The sequence below is a fragment of the Brachyistius frenatus genome, unplaced genomic scaffold (genome assembly GCF_029030835.1).
Source record: "Brachyistius frenatus isolate BFR_SWC_R1_liver_20210118 unplaced genomic scaffold, ASM2903083v1 Contig_204, whole genome shotgun sequence".
In the NCBI taxonomy this organism is placed as follows: Eukaryota; Metazoa; Chordata; class Actinopteri; family Embiotocidae; genus Brachyistius; species Brachyistius frenatus.
This window is the reverse complement of record NW_027210803.1, coordinates 613,020-632,576: the sequence shown is the minus strand read 5'-3', so window position 1 is coordinate 632,576 and position 19,557 is coordinate 613,020. Positions and strand designations below refer to the sequence as shown.

General features: G+C 40.7%; 1 protein-coding gene across 1 annotated transcript; it reads right to left on the bottom strand.

Moving 5' to 3' along the window:
- Positions 1-71: 71 nt before the first annotated feature.
- On the bottom strand, positions 72-3,302 carry LOC138633038 (peptidase M20 domain-containing protein 2-like). The gene is given in 12 exon segments (XM_069719012.1): positions 72-491; positions 681-765; positions 767-789; positions 994-1,153; positions 1,459-1,643; positions 1,909-1,932; positions 1,935-2,023; positions 2,134-2,230; positions 2,233-2,272; positions 2,797-2,932; positions 2,934-3,124; positions 3,126-3,302. Coding segments are annotated over 12 exon segments (1,224 nt in total). The 5' UTR covers positions 3,180-3,302; the 3' UTR covers positions 72-351.
- Positions 3,303-19,557: the final 16,255 nt, after the last annotated feature.

Genomic DNA, 19,557 nt, shown 5'->3' with positions numbered 1-19,557 from the left:
GCTAGCAAACATGCAGGCATCAAGGTGACCTGTAAGCATCAGAGTATTAACAAATAAACATGTTCATGGGTGTAATATGGTTTGCACAGATGTTAAGGTCAGATACACAGTTAATGAAATCAAGAAGTGATCATAAAGGGGTGATGATGACATTAAGGAATCACAACAAGACAGTCTTAGATAGTTATTAGTTTATATCACAGTATTCACTCATATGCAGATTACCACATCAAACAGGCACAGAGCAATATAAATCATTCATTTGGATTCTGGCCACTTGGTCAGTAAAATTCCTATATTTACATTCTTCTAATTTTGTTATTTAATCTCTAAAAAGATTCAAAGCCGTCGTCACTTCTCCTGGTTCTTTTTGGCCTCATTGAAGTCTTCTCTCGCTCGCCTCAGCAGATCAGGGGAGCAAACGACATCCACAGCTGTCATAGCCAGAGCCTTGGCTGTCCTCAGGGTGTTCAACTGGGCCTTTTCAGCTCCTGGCACAGGGAAGAGAGACGTGGGGGGTGAAAATGAAGCACCAAGTAAATAGAAACTAAACACACAAACCCAGTGGCCTGGAAAGAGATTGATGGCAAAAAAAACAACAACAAAAAATCCTCTGATCTTAGTACAATTCAATTTCATTTCAAGAAGCATCTGTTCCCAACATCCACGTGCTGCCACACCTGCTGCTTCCGTGTATTCCTGCGTGTGGTTAAAGACGGCGGAGGAGATGGAGAAGATAGGACGGATACCCGGCACTACGAATGATCACATTGCCAAAGTCTGTAGAACCTGCCAGATAATTAGAAATTCACTGTGATTACAAATTCTATGTGGATTCAGTGAACAACAAAAAGCACAATCTGTGAAATAATAAATTTAAAAAAAAACTAGATCACAGTTCTGCTGTTACACATTTGATGTTCATGTATTTCTTCTGTGCAGATCGGAGACGGGAAGAGATGACGATGTCTGCATTTCTAAAAACCTACCGGCAAACAAACAGGTGTGGCTGATCTGTAAGCTGAATCCCCAAAGCGTTTCCGTTATCTTCACACAGGTTTGCTAGTGTGGCGTTAGGCAGGATATTTATAGCGTAGATTATGTCCACCTTAAAAGAAAAAAAAAAAAAAAAGTTTAGCAGGATTCGTAAAACATACATTTAAGAATACATCACGGTAAAGGATTTCTATATAGTTATAGTACATACGGCTGTGCGTGGTCTGTAATGTGGACTAAACCTGCCAGAGGCACGTACAGACGGAAAAAAAACAGCCTGAAGGTAACAGTGAATTATGTAACAGCAGTGCAGCACTTGCAGCATAATTACAGGAATATGTTCAAAAAGCAGCAATATTGCATGACAGCAAGAATCCACTTGCATTTCCCTCCAATATATCAACATATATTTTTGGTTCCTACATCAAGGATATAGCGTTTCTCCTGCCATCAGGAAGGCACATGGAAGACGACCTTTCCAAGTAAGCTTCCTTTGCAACCGGTCGCAACAGCAGCTCCCTTGAAGCAAGCCTCGGCTTTGGTCTTCAGGTCAGAGAGCTCCTTCAGCAACGGGGTGCGCAAATAGTACTCTAATTCAGTGTAGGCAGGGATGACGTTGGGGTTCATCCCTCCTTCTTTGATGATTCCTGTTGTGAAGAAAAAAAAAGAAACAGGGAGGGAGATCAAAGAGCATCCATCATTATAAGAGATCCTTTACATTTCATGTAGCAGGGATGGATTTTACTGTTATTTTGAAAAGTTGATACGTTACAGATACTTTATTTTATTAGATCAGGTTTTTTTTTTCTGAGCACGATGTGCTTTGTTCTCGCATGAAGCCAACAAGCCTTTAGATGGGATAGTTTTCCCGACACTAAACTTTAAAGCTTAACTATCTTGAAGATGCCACACCGTGAATCCTCCACTCTGGTTGGCGTAGGCTAAGACCGCAGCATCCAGGGCATTCACTCCCTCCCAAGGGTACGCAGAGGCGTGCGACGCCTTCCCGTGGTACTTCACCAACACCCTGGATAACATCGACATGGCGGTTTCGGGGTTGTGTACAATATGTAAAAAGTTACGTGTTCAAAGTACAGAGGGCACACAGAGTAAATCGTGCAGTGAAAAGGAACCTACGTGTCGACTGTGACACTGGGCACGTATGCAGCGTCCTGCTGCGCTGGATGAGCCATGAAGACCACATCGATGTCAGCGAAGGCCCCGGCCTCCAATTTCCTCCAATCGTCTCCTCTGCAGGAGTTCCCAGAACAGTTATCTGGAATAAAAAAAAAATTTTTTTTAAAAGTGTTCAGTCATTCAAAACAATTAATATAACAAAGGAAAAGTTATTGTTTTTTTGTTTTTTTTTAAATTGAACCAAAGACAACCTTCTTTAAACAGAGGGATAACAAATTAAACATATTTCAAGGGGGAAAAAAAGCAAGTATTATTAATTATTGTATTATTAATATGCCAAAACAAAAATCCCCCCAAAATGTGTTGGAAGCTGTTAACTTGTCAGTGACTAACAAACTGCAAACTAACGAACTGCAAGTGTACTCGGATCTTGTAGATATATTTCATTGGGGATGTTATATCAGAATAACTTCTAGAAGGAAGTGATTCTCACCTGTTGAGTGAGTCACAATAAACAGATTTAAGAATGTAAAATGTCCTTTGGGGGTTTAACTTTTCTTTTTATCATCAAGTTTTACAGTGTGTTGCACTTGTCTACCTGCAACACACATACGTTTATCAAAGTTTGACTTAAATAGGTCCCCTGAAGCTGGTCTGCGTTACCTTCACAGGTAGTTCACGGTGTTTTTGTTTTTTTTCCAGGGCAGCTTTGAGTCCCTCGGCGGCCGCAGCGCCCACCTCCGCAATCAGGTCGTGCCCACAGGCGTGCCCGATGCCGGGCAGCGCGTCATAGTCGCACCGGCTCCCCCTTCGCGGGGCAGACAGCAGGACCCCAGCTGGCTGTGAACGCGGTCGGCAGTTTGTAGTGCCTCTCGACCGCCCGTGAATGCTCCTCGAAGAACCGGACCAGCGCGTCATGCGCGTGTGTTTCGGTACCGGCGAGTTCAGGATGCTTCCAAATGTCCCGACTCAGGCTGCGCGGCTCGTCTTGGAGTAATGTCAACGCGCAGTTGGAGGGTGTCTTTCGTCTGCTGGCGTTTGTCCATTTGGCCGGTTTAAACACAACATAGTGGCTGCAGTGCAAAAAGCTCAGGAATCAGCGACCTCGCTTGTAAATCCGTGAAAACACTGCTTCTCTCGGTAACTCTGAGGGCGCTTCTGCACTGATGCAGACAGATTAGTTACCGGACGGAACTCCATCTTCACGAGGACTTCCGAGGCCCTCTAACGAGCTTCCCATTGCTCCGCCTTCGCACCTTTGAACTTATCACCCATGATGTCATCCGGTAACATCCACTCTGCACCCCTACCAACACTGTTCCCCCCCAGTCTCATTGAGACTCAGTACCACACATATACATATACATATACATATACCAGTTAAACCTGCAGTTAGATCCCGTCACTATTTACATTCTGTTGATGTTTCGCCCTCAGATGAAGGTTCATATTGTTTTCACTTGAGGCTCAAATGAAACGAAATGAAAGCATTTACTGAACCGGCTCTCTTGGTTTTTCCTTTTATCAGTAAAATAAACGTATCCTGGCCCTTCATACTAGATTCAGTCATCAGAACAATAAGAGCATTAAATATTATGTCCGTTTCTTGTGGAAATACTCCTGTCTGCTATCGGAACAAGTATACGTGTGTGTTTAGGTGCAGCTATTGTGATCAAACAGTTAATCAATTACTTTGAACAGTCATAAATCTCATTAGGTCAATTCCTCGTCAAATCTCATCGAGCACATTGTGTGCTGATTACCTACTATGGGCCCGCTTGCTTTGTAGTATTTGCCTTCCTGTCCGATGCAGCGCTCATTCTGTGTTTTGTCTTTATTTTTGTGAGAACAGAAAATCTGGAATATTCATGAGATTTTTATCCAGAATATAGATAATGTCGTGCATGCATGTCTTCTTTTCAGCTTTTTCAACTTTAAGATCTCTCTGTCTTCAGGAGGAGTTACATCCAGGGTTAGGGTTAGGGTTAGGTTAACAGTAGGAGACGTGCGGTGGCTGGGGTTTGGCCACCAGAGCTTCTGGGACTTTTGGAAAGCAAGAATGTGTCCAGTTTTGTAAAACATTGTTATCATGTCCTCACAATTTCAAACAAAGGTCTTTGAGAAATGAAAAGATATTCGGAAAGTGGTACAACACCCTCTGAACCTTATCTGTCTTAGAAACAACAGAAACTGAGTGAAGCTGCTGCTTTCGTGCCAGAAGTAGTTTAAATACAGCTCTCTTTCCACAGCACACGGTCTGCAGTCTAGTTCATGGGGATGTTTTGGGTAATTTGCAATGTGACATTTCTCTTTATATCAGGAATCTGCTGCAGTGGTATCAGCAGTAACAGAAACATGAGCTTTTTTTGTTATAATGTGACTTACACAAAGACATAAGGAGAAATGAAAGAAGTGTGGATCAAAGAATTAGATTATTTAGAGGTTAAAAATGCCTACAAATTTTGACATGAAAATAAAACGGCGAGGGAAATTTTAACCTCAGGATTTAGGGATATGGTCTGCTTTGAAGTTGGTTTTAAATACAAATTTAAGGTTATATAAGAACACAGTTTTCAAAGACATGCTGGCCTTTTGAAAGGGAATACTGCAACTGCACAACTTAACCTGCAATTAATTTGACATGCTTAATATACATCCCTAAGTATTACGAGCAGATACTAGATGAGCTTTTATGATGAGTGCACCTCACTACAATACTAGAATATATTGCAAACCAGGGAAAAAAACCCAATAACTGTGTCTCTTTGTAGCCAGATGGTGTTGGATTGCCATCTGCTGGCCAGGATCACACTCAGTGCATGCACTTATTTAAGTTAAATATATTCACCTATGACTACATAGCTTCAATCAATTTGTAACTAAAATACATACACATATACAGTGTAAAAAAAAAAAAAAAAATCACTATATTGTACAAATAAATTGTGAGTCAATAATGTCACAACACTCGAGACAGAATCTTAATAAAGAAATCTGCAGTTTATTTCCTGCGATTCTTTGTGATTTATTCAGTGGCGTTCATTTTATAAAGATCCATCACAAGGTCTCTAATGTAATGTCACCAGATGAGAGTGAACAGACAACCGGGCTGCAATCCCTTTCTCATCACTGTTACCACACTAGAGGGACCCAGAGTGAAAGATTCATACCGAGCAGCCTTCATCTCTGCAGTGAAAATGCATCAGTATTCTTCTGCTCTTCGTGTTTTACCTTGAACAATTTAGTGAAGTGAGAATAGAAAAGGCCTCCAGGAGAAGAAAAAAAACAACAACCAAAAAAACATGGAACATTAGCAAGAGAGTATTTTATGTATTGCCTGCAGTTGCTTAGATGACTGTGCAGTGAGCGAACAATGCTTTCCCTTGGTGAGGATGAACTGGGATCTGGCCCTAAAAAACAAGGTCAATTAGTGCTGTATGAATAAAGATGGAGCACCACAGCTGTCACACACCCAGCGTGTGTGTGTGTGTGTGTGTGTGTGTGTGTGTGTGTGTGTGTGTGTGTGTGTGTGTGTGTGTGTGTGTGTGTGTGTGTGTGTGTGTGTGTGTGTGTGTGTGTGTGTGTGTGTGTGTGTGTGTGTGTGTGAGAGAGATAGAGGGAGAGCAGGTGTATATGTACGTGGTTTCTGTCTGTATTTAAGTTGGAGGTTAATTGGGGGCGGTTGTCAGTCTCAGGAGGAGACATGTTGAACAGCGCTCAGCAAGCTGACACCACGACTGCCTCCTGACATGGCCTGTCTGTCAGCTTACTTTACGCCCCGTCGGTGACGCTGACACTCTCCATTGTGTATCAATTAAGTGAGGGAGGAACCCATGTGTCACCCTTTGTCTTATTCAAGGATTTGCTCCAGGAGCATGTGTTTGATTTCACATGATTACACGTGTTTTTGGCCTCGCATACTGGCCTGTGCGTCCACAAATAAAGAGTTTGAAATAGACTGGCTTCAGAGAAGAAACTGTCACTTGAGACAAATGTAAAATTGTTAGTATCTCCTGAGTGATGGAACAAATAAAGCTTGTGATTGTTCCCATGACACTGAGCACATCGTATATATGTTAACAATCTTCAATATTTCAAGCAGCGTAGATATTTCGGGGTGAGACACTAGTCACCACTGCAAGCCGGAGTGATGCATACGTTATGATACATGCATGCATGCGTCGCCACAGCAGGACGCCCCGGAGGAAAGCTGGCTTGACAGCCACAGTAAATGGATGTGCTCCTGATGACAGCATGTCTCTGACTGGGGAGATGAAACAAACAACGGGCTGTACTTGAGTGGGTACGTGTTTGTATGAGGCCACAGCGAGAGAGTGGTTTACATATTTATGTTTCTACCTCTACCACACTCTACTGAAGTCAATTGTGAGTCAAAATTATGAGATTAACAGTCATAATAAAAAATAAAAAAATTGTTATAATGTGAGACTGTCCAGGACAAAGCAGAGTGACTGTGGTTTTACTGCTAATAAACCTTCTCAATCCGAAGATACTTAAATATTTTTCCAGGGACCAAAATGATTGAAGATTGTTAAACTCACAACTGAGCAGGTCAGCAATTCTGATTATACCTCTCTTGCCCAAATCTGACATGAAAAACTAAATGTTTTCTGTAAGAAAAATATGATTTTCTGGTTCATATCCAGATAATCATCTGATGACCATTGATTTTAAGAAAAAAAAAAAAAGAAAAAAAAACCCCTCAAGCTGGAAACTATTGTTGTATATTTACTACAAATCACAAACTTTACACAGCTTAATATGACCCATGTTTACATAATTGCGACCACTAGTGGCCGTAGTGATTATAACGGCAGCAGGTGACAGCATGAAGAGTGACAAAGTCCACATAGGCAAAAAGGCTGTGGGAGGTTGGAGCGAATGAACACAACACTTGCACCCAGGAGACCGCTGTTAGTGTCCCATCATCAAAACAAAAGTCATCATCGACTAGTTTTAACTTGCATAACATATTCATCTGAAACAAACGTACTTATTTTTTTCTGGCGCTGTCATGTTGCACAAAAACAGTGCGATATGACTGGCAGACTTCTGAAACGGTGTCATACTAAATCAAAATTTTGACTTCATTCACGTTTTTTTTGTGTGTTGTTGTTGCATAAATGAGCTTCCATATTAACCTCAACTCTACCCATTTCATTTGTTATTTTCCAAGTACAAATCCTCGCAAGCTGGTGATGAGCCTGGTTTTAAACATGAGGTTCCAGCTGACTGAAGGGAACTGACGATGTGTCAGTCGAGCCTGTTCTCTCCTGTCAGCATCACTATCAAACAAAATGCACCCTTGGTGGGGTCGCCCAGAAACCCAGCCTACAGTGTTCGATTTTGCACAGCAAGTCGCTTGGTTGTTAGAAAATATCCCCCAAGGGCTTCATAAATGTGAGTGTGTGTGTGCGCGCATGTGTGTGTGTGGGTGCATGTGTAACTTGACAGTCCTGTTTCTGTCACTAATGTCACATCAGTGCACACAGTGTGCCTCTGTGTTCTCCAAGCTGGAATACATTAACACCTCTGTTTAACAAGTTGTCCTGCATCTTCAGGGGCTGTAGTGGGGGGGGGGGGGGATTACACTGTACAACATTAGTTCCTGTTTTTGTGACGCTTATGATTGAATGTGGCTTCATCCTCGTCTCTAAGACACATAAAACCACATCTGTCTTTTATTTTGTGACACTGTCAGGGCTTACGTATGTGGTATCTGTTAAACAGTGATTTCTTGCAAGCCATATTTTCCTATTAACATGTCTATTTTGATGCTTTAGATCACTGATCCAGTAACTGAACGCTTTAACATTCAAAGCCCTATAAATACAATTGCCTGGCACATATATAGTGCCACATTTTCTCAGCTCATATTTCAGCAGAAAAGGGATTCTTTTGTAATACACAGAAAAACGTGATAGTCTGGACGGTGAAAGCTTTTCCTGCTTTGCAGATCAAGTGGGGATCGTCGTACGGGATGGACACTTTGGATGAGAGACATCATGCTGCTGTCTTTCCAGTGCAAAACATTTATAATAATAATAATAATAATCACAAAAACAACTGCAAAGTAAAAATGTCTCATCAAAATACGAAACCTACATTGGGTTTTGAATAAAAAGACGTGGCATTATATCTGACGCTTTGTCTTGTCTTCAGGTGCAGTTTTATTTTCCAGTCTGTCCTCCCAAGAAGTCCACACAGCTGCCCTCGTTGCCTCAGAGGTAACCCTACCCTAGCGTTGCCCTTTCTTTGTTTGACAGCGCTGAAAAGGCTGCTGTCTGCCCCAATAACATCAGCCTTTATGGGCAGTGAGTTGAACAGTGGGAGTACTCATCCCTCAAACCACTGAGGAGCCACAGCCAGCAGGGTGTGGGCAAAGTGGAGCTGAAGTGCAGATTTGAAAATGTTATCTCACCGAGTTGCTGTGCTGGATGATCTTTGATAATGACACAAAACGTTGGCGTATGGTTAGAAAGGGCTTTGCAAAGAAAACAGTAACGCTTAATTCTTCACATTCAAAGCACTGTAATGAATCATTGTTCCATGATGATAATCACACTGATAAATATGTACGGATTTTAACCCCTTTAACTTGAAGGTTACAACCTCCTTTCATGCCCGTCAGTAAGAGAGAGCCGCAGTTGAATGTTGTGCAAAAACAGACAACAAATCATCCTGATTTCCATATAACCCATGTGTATTCTATTTTAAAGGTTAATACTCTCCTTGTTACAATATCAGCTAAATTTGCAGTCTGCCAAATTCACGTGGACTTGTTGTGCCGGAGGACAGGATTAATTTAAGTCTTTTGTTCCAGAGGCGAAAACAAAACAAAACAAAAAAACACAATTTCTTTCAAGGATCCTCCGGCTCCGATAACCGCCTCGAGCAGAAACCACTTAAAAGATTGACCATGGTGATGCTGACCGGGTGGAGATCAAGTAGTAATCAGTGTCGACCTTTTTGCCGCGGGCATTTTCACTTGTCACAGTCAGGAAAGCACAGGTGCATTACAGTGACACCGGTCAGTTAACTTTTCCAGTATTCACGATGTCCGAACTCCAAATTTTCGATAAGCCTCGCGTTCACAAGTTGTGCCGTATTTGCTGAGTTTTACAGAAATAGCAGAGGTCATGGTAGTTAAATTTTCATTGGATGTTAAACTAATATATTGTAATTTTTTTTAGTCATGTAGCCTAAGTCTGGGGTAAAGGTTGATCCTCTCAACAGCCTCATCTTTTCCATTGGTGCCCTTGTATTTCCTGCATTAAGTCACCCCCACTGTTGGCTTGCTAAATTGTTATCCTTTGTGTTTTCCAGACACCGTCCACATTGCCGAAGCCTGGCGAGGATGATTTTACAACAATTAACCACTTGAACGTCAAGCAAATGGTTCACAACCCCACGAGGTCCATTTGAATGCAGCAAATGTAAGCAATGGCAGTGAACCAACTATTGTCAATACACCCGTGCTTTCCCTTCGATTAACTCAAAATGTCTGCTAAGGAAAAAGGTCTAAAGTCAAAACTGTCTTGAGTTCAGCTCGAAGAAACAAAAGCCCAACGCACAAAGCAAAAAGGGAAAAGCTAAAAATCAAGCTTTACTTTAAAAACATAAATAAGGTAAAAAACAAAAAACAAAGTTGCAAGCAAGGTCTGAGAGACGGACCGCTGGAAAGCACCGGCAAGAAGGACACGGACGACCAGAATGATGGAGAAGTGGCGAGGTGGAGGTATATATGCAGATTAGCAGAGTGGAAACAGGTGAGCGGAGACTGGCTGCGATAATTAGCTGACTCAGCAGGTGGCGAAGAAAGGCTCGTTAAAGTGACCAGTCTGAAGAGAAGAGAGAGCGTACCGTGGGAACGCGACAACCAGACCGAATGAATGACTGAGTAAATCAATGAATAAAACCCCAAACCGTGACAGAAAAGCCCTGGGACGACACAAAAGGAATGTCAGCTTCCTGAGCGTATCAGGGAGACAGCAGGGAAAGTGCTGCGTCACAATGGACCTGCTCGCAGTTATGAGACGCAAAAAAAAACCAAGTACAGGCAGATGAAGAAGAGGCTCCTGCCACCACGGGCGGCTCTTCACAAAGTATTGAACATAAAATCGAATGTCTCGTATATGAAATATATCAGTAAGTATCACTCTTACTCGTATACCACATGGTCAAAATGACCAAATAAAGAAAGATTTTCAGGTTTTAAATAGACTTCTGCTCTATTTTTTTTTTTTTTTCTAACAGAAACAATGATGCAGTAATTTCTCGTGTTAGTTGTCTTGACAAAGCAACGAGGTCACTGGTAAAGACCCACTGCCAGAGAACAAATTATGTGGCACCGCCTCCTCCACTTCTGGCTTGTCACATGTGGGCGTTTCAACACTCACAAGCTACCGAGTGGCTGGCTGGTTAGGAAACATTGTGAAAATAAGCGACCTGCATCACCCGGCAACATGTGGCAAGCGGCACTTTGTTTTGTATCGGCAATCTTGGAGGAAGAAGACACAAAAAGAATCCCAGAGAGCAAAATAGTCTTCTCCATGCTGATGCAGGTGGTGATCTGCAAAATTATTATTATTTTTATTTATTTTATTTTTTTGGACGCCTCCCATTTCTCTGTTATGAGGATTATTGTAAGTAAAAGGCAGTAACGATGATATTGAGAGCTTGTGGATCGTAGCGTTGGCGATGTGCGAACTTTTGAGAACGCTATCAACTTTATAGTTGGTCAACTGACAGTTGAAGCAGGTGCAGTGCACTTGATGCAGAGAGACGAAAGCCTCTCTACAAACTCATCTGATGGTGCACGAATGAATCAAAACGTGCAAACAAATGAATAAAAAGGTGGGAACTAAATGCTATTTCGCGCACATGATTTAGTAACTCGTGGCCACAATTTAGCATCTCATGGCAGCGATTTTAACTGTTGTTTTCTCTCCGCGGTCCTTTCCAGGCTCCATACAAGAGAGAGCGTGAAAGCCATGCAGGGATCATCCTCCGGGGACCACGAACGTCTCCACAAAATGTCACGGCAATAAAAATCCAACGGTTGTTGTGATAATTCAGTGCACCAAATGGATCAACTGGCGTTGCCCTATAGGACCCTACTGCTAAGGCTAGGAAGAGGAAAAAAAAGATAAAATAAAACCACTGAAAAGAATATAAAGGCCACATAAAAAAAATAAAAATAATAATTCACAGGGTCCTTGGTGCATTTATTGTGTGCCCATATACTTCAGTTTCATATTTTAAATACCGTGCACATCTTTTGTGCCTGGGCACTCTGTCTTTCCATCTCTTCACTTTCTCGAAAGCGGCCAACGCGTCAGAGAGAAAGCTCGAGTGTTAATTGGAAGCTCTCCCACGGGAGCTTGTAGGCGTCTTCCTTGTCCTCTGTGTTTACCGACTAATGTGATTGCCACGGCTCTCTCGGATTCACAGCCACTCGCGAAATAATGAACATACTTAATATTCCTTTCAGGGTCTTCCGACCCGTTGTGCATGTGTAACACTTAGGCATTCAAAAGTGAAATCCCAGCTGACACGGCTGGATTTTATTGTGCTTTTTGTGAGTGTTGCTCCGTTGCGGGGTTATGAAAGTAGCTGAGACACGTGCATTCTTCTGACACTTGGAGGGTGTTAATGATTTCAGGAAATCCTCTAGGAAAATATTCCATATTCAGCAGGATTTTAAAGGACCGGTCTGACTTTTTTTTTGTTTTTGTCAAATACACTAACAAAAGATTGTGTTTGTATGGCACCGCAGCAGCCAGTTAGCATAGCTTAGCATAGACAGGAAATAGCTTGACTCTAACATGCAAATAAGCGAACATGATGCAATTAATTAATTAACCTTTTAGTTACTGTGAAATTGATTTTTTTTTATTATTATTATTTTATCTTTGGCCTGAGCAGGCAAGCTGTTTTGCCGTGTTAGCAATCTTTAATTTTTAAATTTAATTTAAATGTAATATTTTGTAAAGTATGATTATATATTGATGAGCAGATACTAAATACTTTGTACAGTAAATTTATGCTACCATAACAGGACATTTTTGGCTCTGTCAGAATAACAGAATATGGATGCAGAATACACAAACAGGATATAGAAGTGTTAACTAGTGACTTTTAGGTGTGCTGGGAGGATGAACTTTCCCCCTATTTCTAGTCGAGCATGCTAAGATAACTAGCTGCTGACGTGTGTCAGAGTATAAACATGAAAGTCGATCTTTTCATCTCACTCGTGACAATAAAGCCAACGTGGGTATTCTCCAAAATGTCAAACTATTACTGCCAATGAGCCCATCATTTATGGCTGATCTCAGTGATGATATCGTGGTCAGGGTTGATGACGCTGAAGCCACTGTAAGAGGTGGCTTTCATCCGGTGTTTGCAACGGTTGAAAAAGAAGATGAATTTCACTCCGTGAGGGATTTAGCTTTCCTCGTCATAGGCTACAGCCTGCTTCTACCATGTTGCCTACAGGCCATTTTGAAGCTGAAATATGAATCTTTGCATGCATGAATTACACACCAAATAGTTGATGTACGATAACTCGTGTAACTGCTTTCATTTAATTGGATTTTGTTGACAATACTGTCACAAGAAGCTCATCCTTTGAGTTTTTATCTTACTGTATGTTTGATGCAGATCAAACACACCCTGATTGGAGTGATATGGTGTTTCAACCAAGAAATTAATTGACTTACTTCTCCAGAGCCCGTTATATTCCAATGATATGAATCAATGTCACACAAACTAATGTGAGTTTGAACTCCATGCCACTTATTGATTTTTCTATCACTTGCATGACTTAAAGACAACTTTATACCCCCCACACAGCATACAGAGCATGTTAATTAAATACATAGATTTTAACCCAGGCTGCTAGAAATACAGGAACATCACAACCGTGTAATTATAGGTGGTAAGACAATTTGTCAGTATTGTAATGTTTTGCATTTTTAGTAATGCTGTTTAAGAGTTTAATAAATATGAATGAAATAAAAGCAAGGTACTGCAGCTGTAATTTACATAAAGACTCCCTCAACAACCATTTGATTACTATCATAGACTCAGCCATGAAGACTCAGACAATCATCCTCCAGGATGTGAAGATAGGATTACTCACCACAGGATGCTGTTTACAGCCTGATTAAAATGGAAAGTAGCCGATATGGAACCTATTGTGAAAAAATGCTTTCTGCTTTTGGTTAATCATTTTGTTATCCCTCCAAAAATATAACATAACAGCTTGATCCTTTTGAGGTCCTGTTTTCAAAGAAATACTATTGCATCTATTGGTCCATTAATCTACTGGTCTGACACTTTGCTGCTGAACAAAGTACATCAAAGAACCCGGTTGAGAATTATGTGAAACCTGGCGTGCATATTCACGCAGGTCATTTGTTAACATTTTAGAATATTTGCATGAGGGTGGCCGGGAGATGATCCAGGGAATGGTCTGGGGCTCTTCAAAAGATCACAATGTCAAAAATTGTCATTCTAAGAGCCCATATTGTTAAGACCTGCATTCAAACAGCAGAAACATGTTGTTTGCGCCGTCCTTGTATGGCTTGTTATTCTGTCAATTTCCTACATTTTTGCATTTTGTGGCTTGTTCTCAAGCTGCTTCATTTCTTGATTGCTTTCAGCTTCAAGGTAAAATAACATACAAAACAAAAGAGACAGACAGAAAAAAAAAAAAAAAAAAGCAGGTGCTTTCAAACTCCACCTTTCATTCAATCCCAACTCCCCTGTGTTTATCCCTTTTCAAGACTGTGGCTGATTGGTTTGGACCTTTGTGTGTGTGTGTGTGTGTGTGTGTGTGTGTGTGTGTGTGTGTGTGTGTGTGTGTGTGTGTGTGTGTGTGTGTGTGTGTGTGTGTGTGTGTGTGTGTGTGTGTGTGTGGTGAATGCACAGCCCTATTGCACGGCTTAAGAAAGTTGTCTTTCTTGTCATGATTATGGTGATGATCTCGACAGGTTTGTTGAAAAAAATTGATCTCTGAGAATCAATAAATTTCAAACAAAGCACGATCAATAGTAGCAGATAGCACAATGGTAGCACAGTCCCATATTCATCCATTCCTTCACACCAGAAAGCAGATAAATCACTAGATAATAGCATCTTTTCAATTATAATAAGATTCTTTGTATATTAAAGTATTGTTCCTCTAAAACAAAACATATACAGTTCAGTTTTAGCTTTCCAAAAACCAGAACCAGATGGCTGTTCAGACAGTAATGACACCTCAAAAGATGAGATGGAAACCAAATCATTGCTAATATGATTATAGCACACATTAAGAATTCACATGAATCCCATTATCCGATGATCATAGTCAGAAACTGTTGGCTTTAATCATGTAATAGCTTGTCTGTCTCAAGCTCCCTGAGCTCATACATCAAAGAAATAATTTCGACACCTTCCATGATGCCACAGTCCTGCGCACACTAACTCTCTAAAACATTTACACATGAACACGCTGAGATTTTCACGCCGTTGCTCGAGGTGACATCCCACAATCAGTGTATCTGAAACGGCAATAATCAGGAACAAAGCAGATAATATGTTGATTTCATTGTGGGAACAGGTGCTACAGCGTGACACCTCATTAATCAATCAAAACTTAACAATGAACTCCTGACTCTGGCGGCCATGACCTTTGACCTCATCCATGAACATGTATTTGAAAGAGATTGATGAGGGCTGAACCTGCAATAGGTTAAACCAATGAGCCCAAACTGGTATCTCCTAACCGTCCTCACATGTTGAAGGAGCCTGCAGCCAACTGACCTAAAATAAAAAATCCTAGCATTACTTTACACGTTTTTAGCTGACAGATTATATTTATTTACATTATATTTATTCAACAAAGGCCATTTTAAAAAGAACCTAAAACAAATTAAATATATCTGTTCATCCAACAGTTTATTCCACCTCCTGGTTGATATGTTCCTTCATTATGAAGAAAATTTGATTTTGAGTCAATCCCAGATACACCAGCCTGCTTTCTTAAATCTCCAGACCCAGCGATTGGATTATTAACTCCCATAACTGTTGCCAGAAACTACAGTGCCTAGCTGCAATTATCCTTCTTTAAACCTGCATCACCAGATTTCTTTTATGTCCAGCTGGGGCCTGAGCAACAACACAGCACTGACATATCATCCAAGAATGTTTATATGGCAAATGTGCGTCAGCATTGAGACATAGAGCAAATAATTTCATCTCAGTCCATCTGGTGAATGTAAATCCAGTATTCACTCCATTTAATGACTACGCTCACCAGCTAGTTGCTAACTTTATCGCTGCAGGTGGTGCTTTGTCACTGAAACAACTACTAGCCGCAGCTACAAAATGTTGCAGCGCGAGTGATGAGTGTGAATCAGAACCGGAAAAAGATAGACCGTAGCAGTTTTAAGAATGAAAGATTTGCCTTTTCAGTAAAAAAAAAAGTAAATAGGCTACATAAATAAACAGGTTTGTGGGTGAGCTGCTCTCAGTGAGTATCGAAAGAAGTTAACATTAAGGTATTTGGATAATTGTCTATACGAGAAATTTTTAGGGCAGTGAGTCATCATGACATTGAATACTGACCTTTTGATGAAACTACAAAGTCTCATGCAATGTCAGGCATGATATTTAACTCTTTCACGTATCCCTGCAAATGCTGTGGAAAAGCGTTCAAGCTCCAAAGAACCAAAAAAAAAGAGCCACCGACTGAAATACAATAACATGAAGAAAATTGTGAGCTCGTTAAAATGCATGAAAAATCAGTTTGTGAAATAATGTGAGATTACTTCAGCAGAAACGCTGTAATTCGCAGGCTCTGTGCAACACTGAAAGATGGCAGGAAAGAGTGTGTGTGTGTGTGTGTGTGTGTGTGGATGACAGACCAACTGGCACACACCATCAATACGCAAAGAAAAAAGCAGTCTGGTTTGCAAGGATCACAATCCTGACCTGGTGATGGGCCAAAATAATAACAGAAACCTGACTACGCAACGTGTTCATCCCCTGGTTTTCTAATAACAAACCAACTGTAGATTATTTCGTTTGTGCTGCCTTCGACTCTCTGCAGAAGTACATACATCAATGTATACACACTGAACACCTCACACGCGCACTAAACAGCACAGGTGACCTTGTGCAGTTGCAGTGTGGGAGAGTCTCCATGGTGATGCACTTGAAATGCTAACAAAGGTTGCAGCTTTTATATATTTTTTCTCAGTTAGAAATAAGACTGATAATTGTTTTCGTCCAAACACAAAAGAATCGTTTTCTGCCGGGCTTCACTATTAGCACCTGAGAATTTAATGTGAAATAAATAGATTCAGCAACGCAACCAGCTGAGTAAGAAAAAATAGGCATGAAAGGAGAGAAAACCAGAGAGTTTAAGGTTGCCAGAGAAACACTCGTTCCATTGAAATTCCATGCGAGAGTTTTTTTTTTTTTTTTTTTTTTTTTTAAAGGTGAACAGGGAACAGATAGGTGAATAAAAGTTAAAGACACATCAAGGACTAGTTTCTTTAATTTATATTTTATACTTGACTGATTCCGTAACAGTGCTGCCTCAGAGTGATAACGCACAGATGATTCGAAGTTCAGTCCACATACGTGTAAGCTTGAAGTCAATTAGGTCACAAGCTGTGAAGTGATAAAAAGTGTGGAGGGGGAGGTTTGAGGCGCAAAGTGAAGGAATCATCTGTGTTCGCCAAGTTCAGCATGATGGCTGGTGGCTGCCTGCCAGCAGGGTTGTTTATGCCGTGTGGCCATCAATCTATTTTCCAGCCCAGATGGCTCTGATTGCTTGAGGAAGCGGAGATATGAGCCCTACCTGACGACGGGAAACAAATTTGCCTTCACGTGCAGTTACTTCTCGTGATTTGCTTCCCCTGTTGATGCACAGGTATTTAGTCAGCATAAGCTCATGTACAAGTGTGTTTGATGTCCTTATAAACAGTCTGAGAATCGGTAGACTGTAGTCCTGTGTGTGTTAGCTGGACTTGTGACACTGCAGCACACCAAGACACAGTCGACCAAAAGCAGTCGTGTTAAGGTAGAAGTATTAAATTGAGAGTGTAAGAAAAGCCTCCTGCACAATTTTCTTCTTTTGTTCATGGTGACGCTGATTCGATGCCTCTATGGATTAGCAGCCAAAACTAAATTGTGTAACACGTTATTTTGAAGGTCTGGTGATGATTTCTATGAATTTCCTTTTGAAAAATCACATTAAATAGAAGCCGAGTTGAAATTACAATGAATTAATTCGAAAATCAATGCTAAGCATAGCACGACCCTTTTATTAAGTAAATAGCAGTCAACCTGACATGCAACACTACTTACAGAATAAGAAAAACAAAACAGCTGTAAGATTTCTGCAGGTATGGCTGTGTATTTTCCCAACACTGCTTGGTACTACAATATCAGCTTGGTGTAGTGGTTAAAATGTCATTTAACGAACCAGCTTTAATGTCACCACAAACTACTGTTCATCTCTAACCCCAACCGTTTTATGAAGAAGCTCCTGGCATACAGTATATACAGTGTATGTAAATTACACTATGACCTAGAGACTTTCTTCAACCTCCTGCAACTCACTGCACTGCCCTGAGGACTGTGCTTGAATAACATTTTCATACATAATTAGATCAAAGGGTTGTCTCGTAATTAATTGCACATAAGACGTAAAAAGTATCTGTTGTCCAGACAAAGTGGGGAGAAAGTTCAAGGGATAGTAAACATTAATAGGAGAGAGGAGAAACTTGTAGCAGCATCGCATGTGGTTGGTTATTTTTTTTCTCTCTTTCATGAGACCATTTTGGGTTTTTTTCTCTCATGGCTGATGAGTTCACACAAAGCCCACATCTGACCAGCCATGCAGGGCTAATGCTTTGTCTGTAATTGGTGGCAAAACACTTGCCAGCAGCCATCACAAATAGCAGCTAATACAAAATGCTCTCTACTGACCAGAAATGCATGTAGACTGACGGTGTGGACACTTTTTTTTTTTTTTTTACCCAGCAAATGCAGCAGTGCAAATTTTCACCTATTAACTTGTGACTCTTAAATTTCCTCTCAAGTTTAAAACAAAATCTATGATATGGACTTGTTCCAAAAGTTTTACATCTCTGTGGTGACCAAGAAACACAAGAAAACAAATCTCAAACCAATTTTAAGCTGTTTGTTCTTTCAGAGCACTTCATTTGCAGTGGACCCTCTTTATCTTGTGATAAAGATCAAAGCTGATAGACAACATGTGATGAAAGAACTCTTCTGGGATGTGAAGAGCACTTTGAAATTGTTTGCTGGATGCATTTGCCAGTAATGGGTGAATAAACATGATGGAGTGAGCAGAATGGGAATGGATAATGGTGGGTGTGAAATTCTTGCACGGAAGCGCTCGAATCAAGCTCACTGTGATTTCTTTACAAGCGGTAGTGGTGGAAAGTCACAACATTTGAGTATCGTGTTTCGCGTTGATTTATTATTTTCACAAATTTCCATGTTCCATTTCACTTGAGTGTATTTAAACCAGAAAAACAGCATTCAAATATTCAATGCAGGAAGCAACTAGAGCTATTTTCAATATTTTTTTAGATAAACGTTTGATCACATGGCCTGTCATTTGGTTGCTAAAGAGCCATATTTCCCTCAAGAGTTAGTATAGACCACATTAGGTCCAAAAAGAGATGAACACAGTGACCAGAAAAATGACTCCAAATAATTATAATGTTGTTCTTTATGCCATAAAAGGCAACTATTTGCAAAGTTGGCCATGTTAAAGCCTAATAACATGTCAGTACATGTGATTGCAGTTTTTTTGCTGAAGCCTCCAAGAGGCCGCGACATCAGTTATTGCACACGTATTCTAAGAACTTTTTCCTTCACTGTTATTGAAGCACATCACCCATCTTAAAGTACGATGTTAAAAAGCCACACTTATTCAGCCTGCATTGGAAATGAGAATGGTGAAGAGCTAGAAATAAAAAAAAAATCAATTTCACAACTCCCCTTCTTCCTGACAGAAAATGGCAGCGTGATTCCAGGTAAAGTGACTGTTGGTGTCATGGCCTTCAGATCCATTTGGGGTTTTATTTGTCTGTAAAGCTCTGCAGCTGGGCACGAGACAAATCAATGATTCTCTGGCTGTGATTCAGCCAGTGAAACTGCAAGTGATTCCCGATGGTACTCGTATTCTTTTACAGAGCTGGAGTCCCATGAACATCTCACGAGTGTATTTTATGTCAAGAAGGTAACACTCAGAGAGCGATCTCTTCTAAGGCCGCAGGGATGTCACTATATAAACTGTATTGCTCTTTTTCCTGAAAACCATGGAGGATAACAGTGAGACTTCAACTGAGCTGCGATTTGATGCTCTGCTCT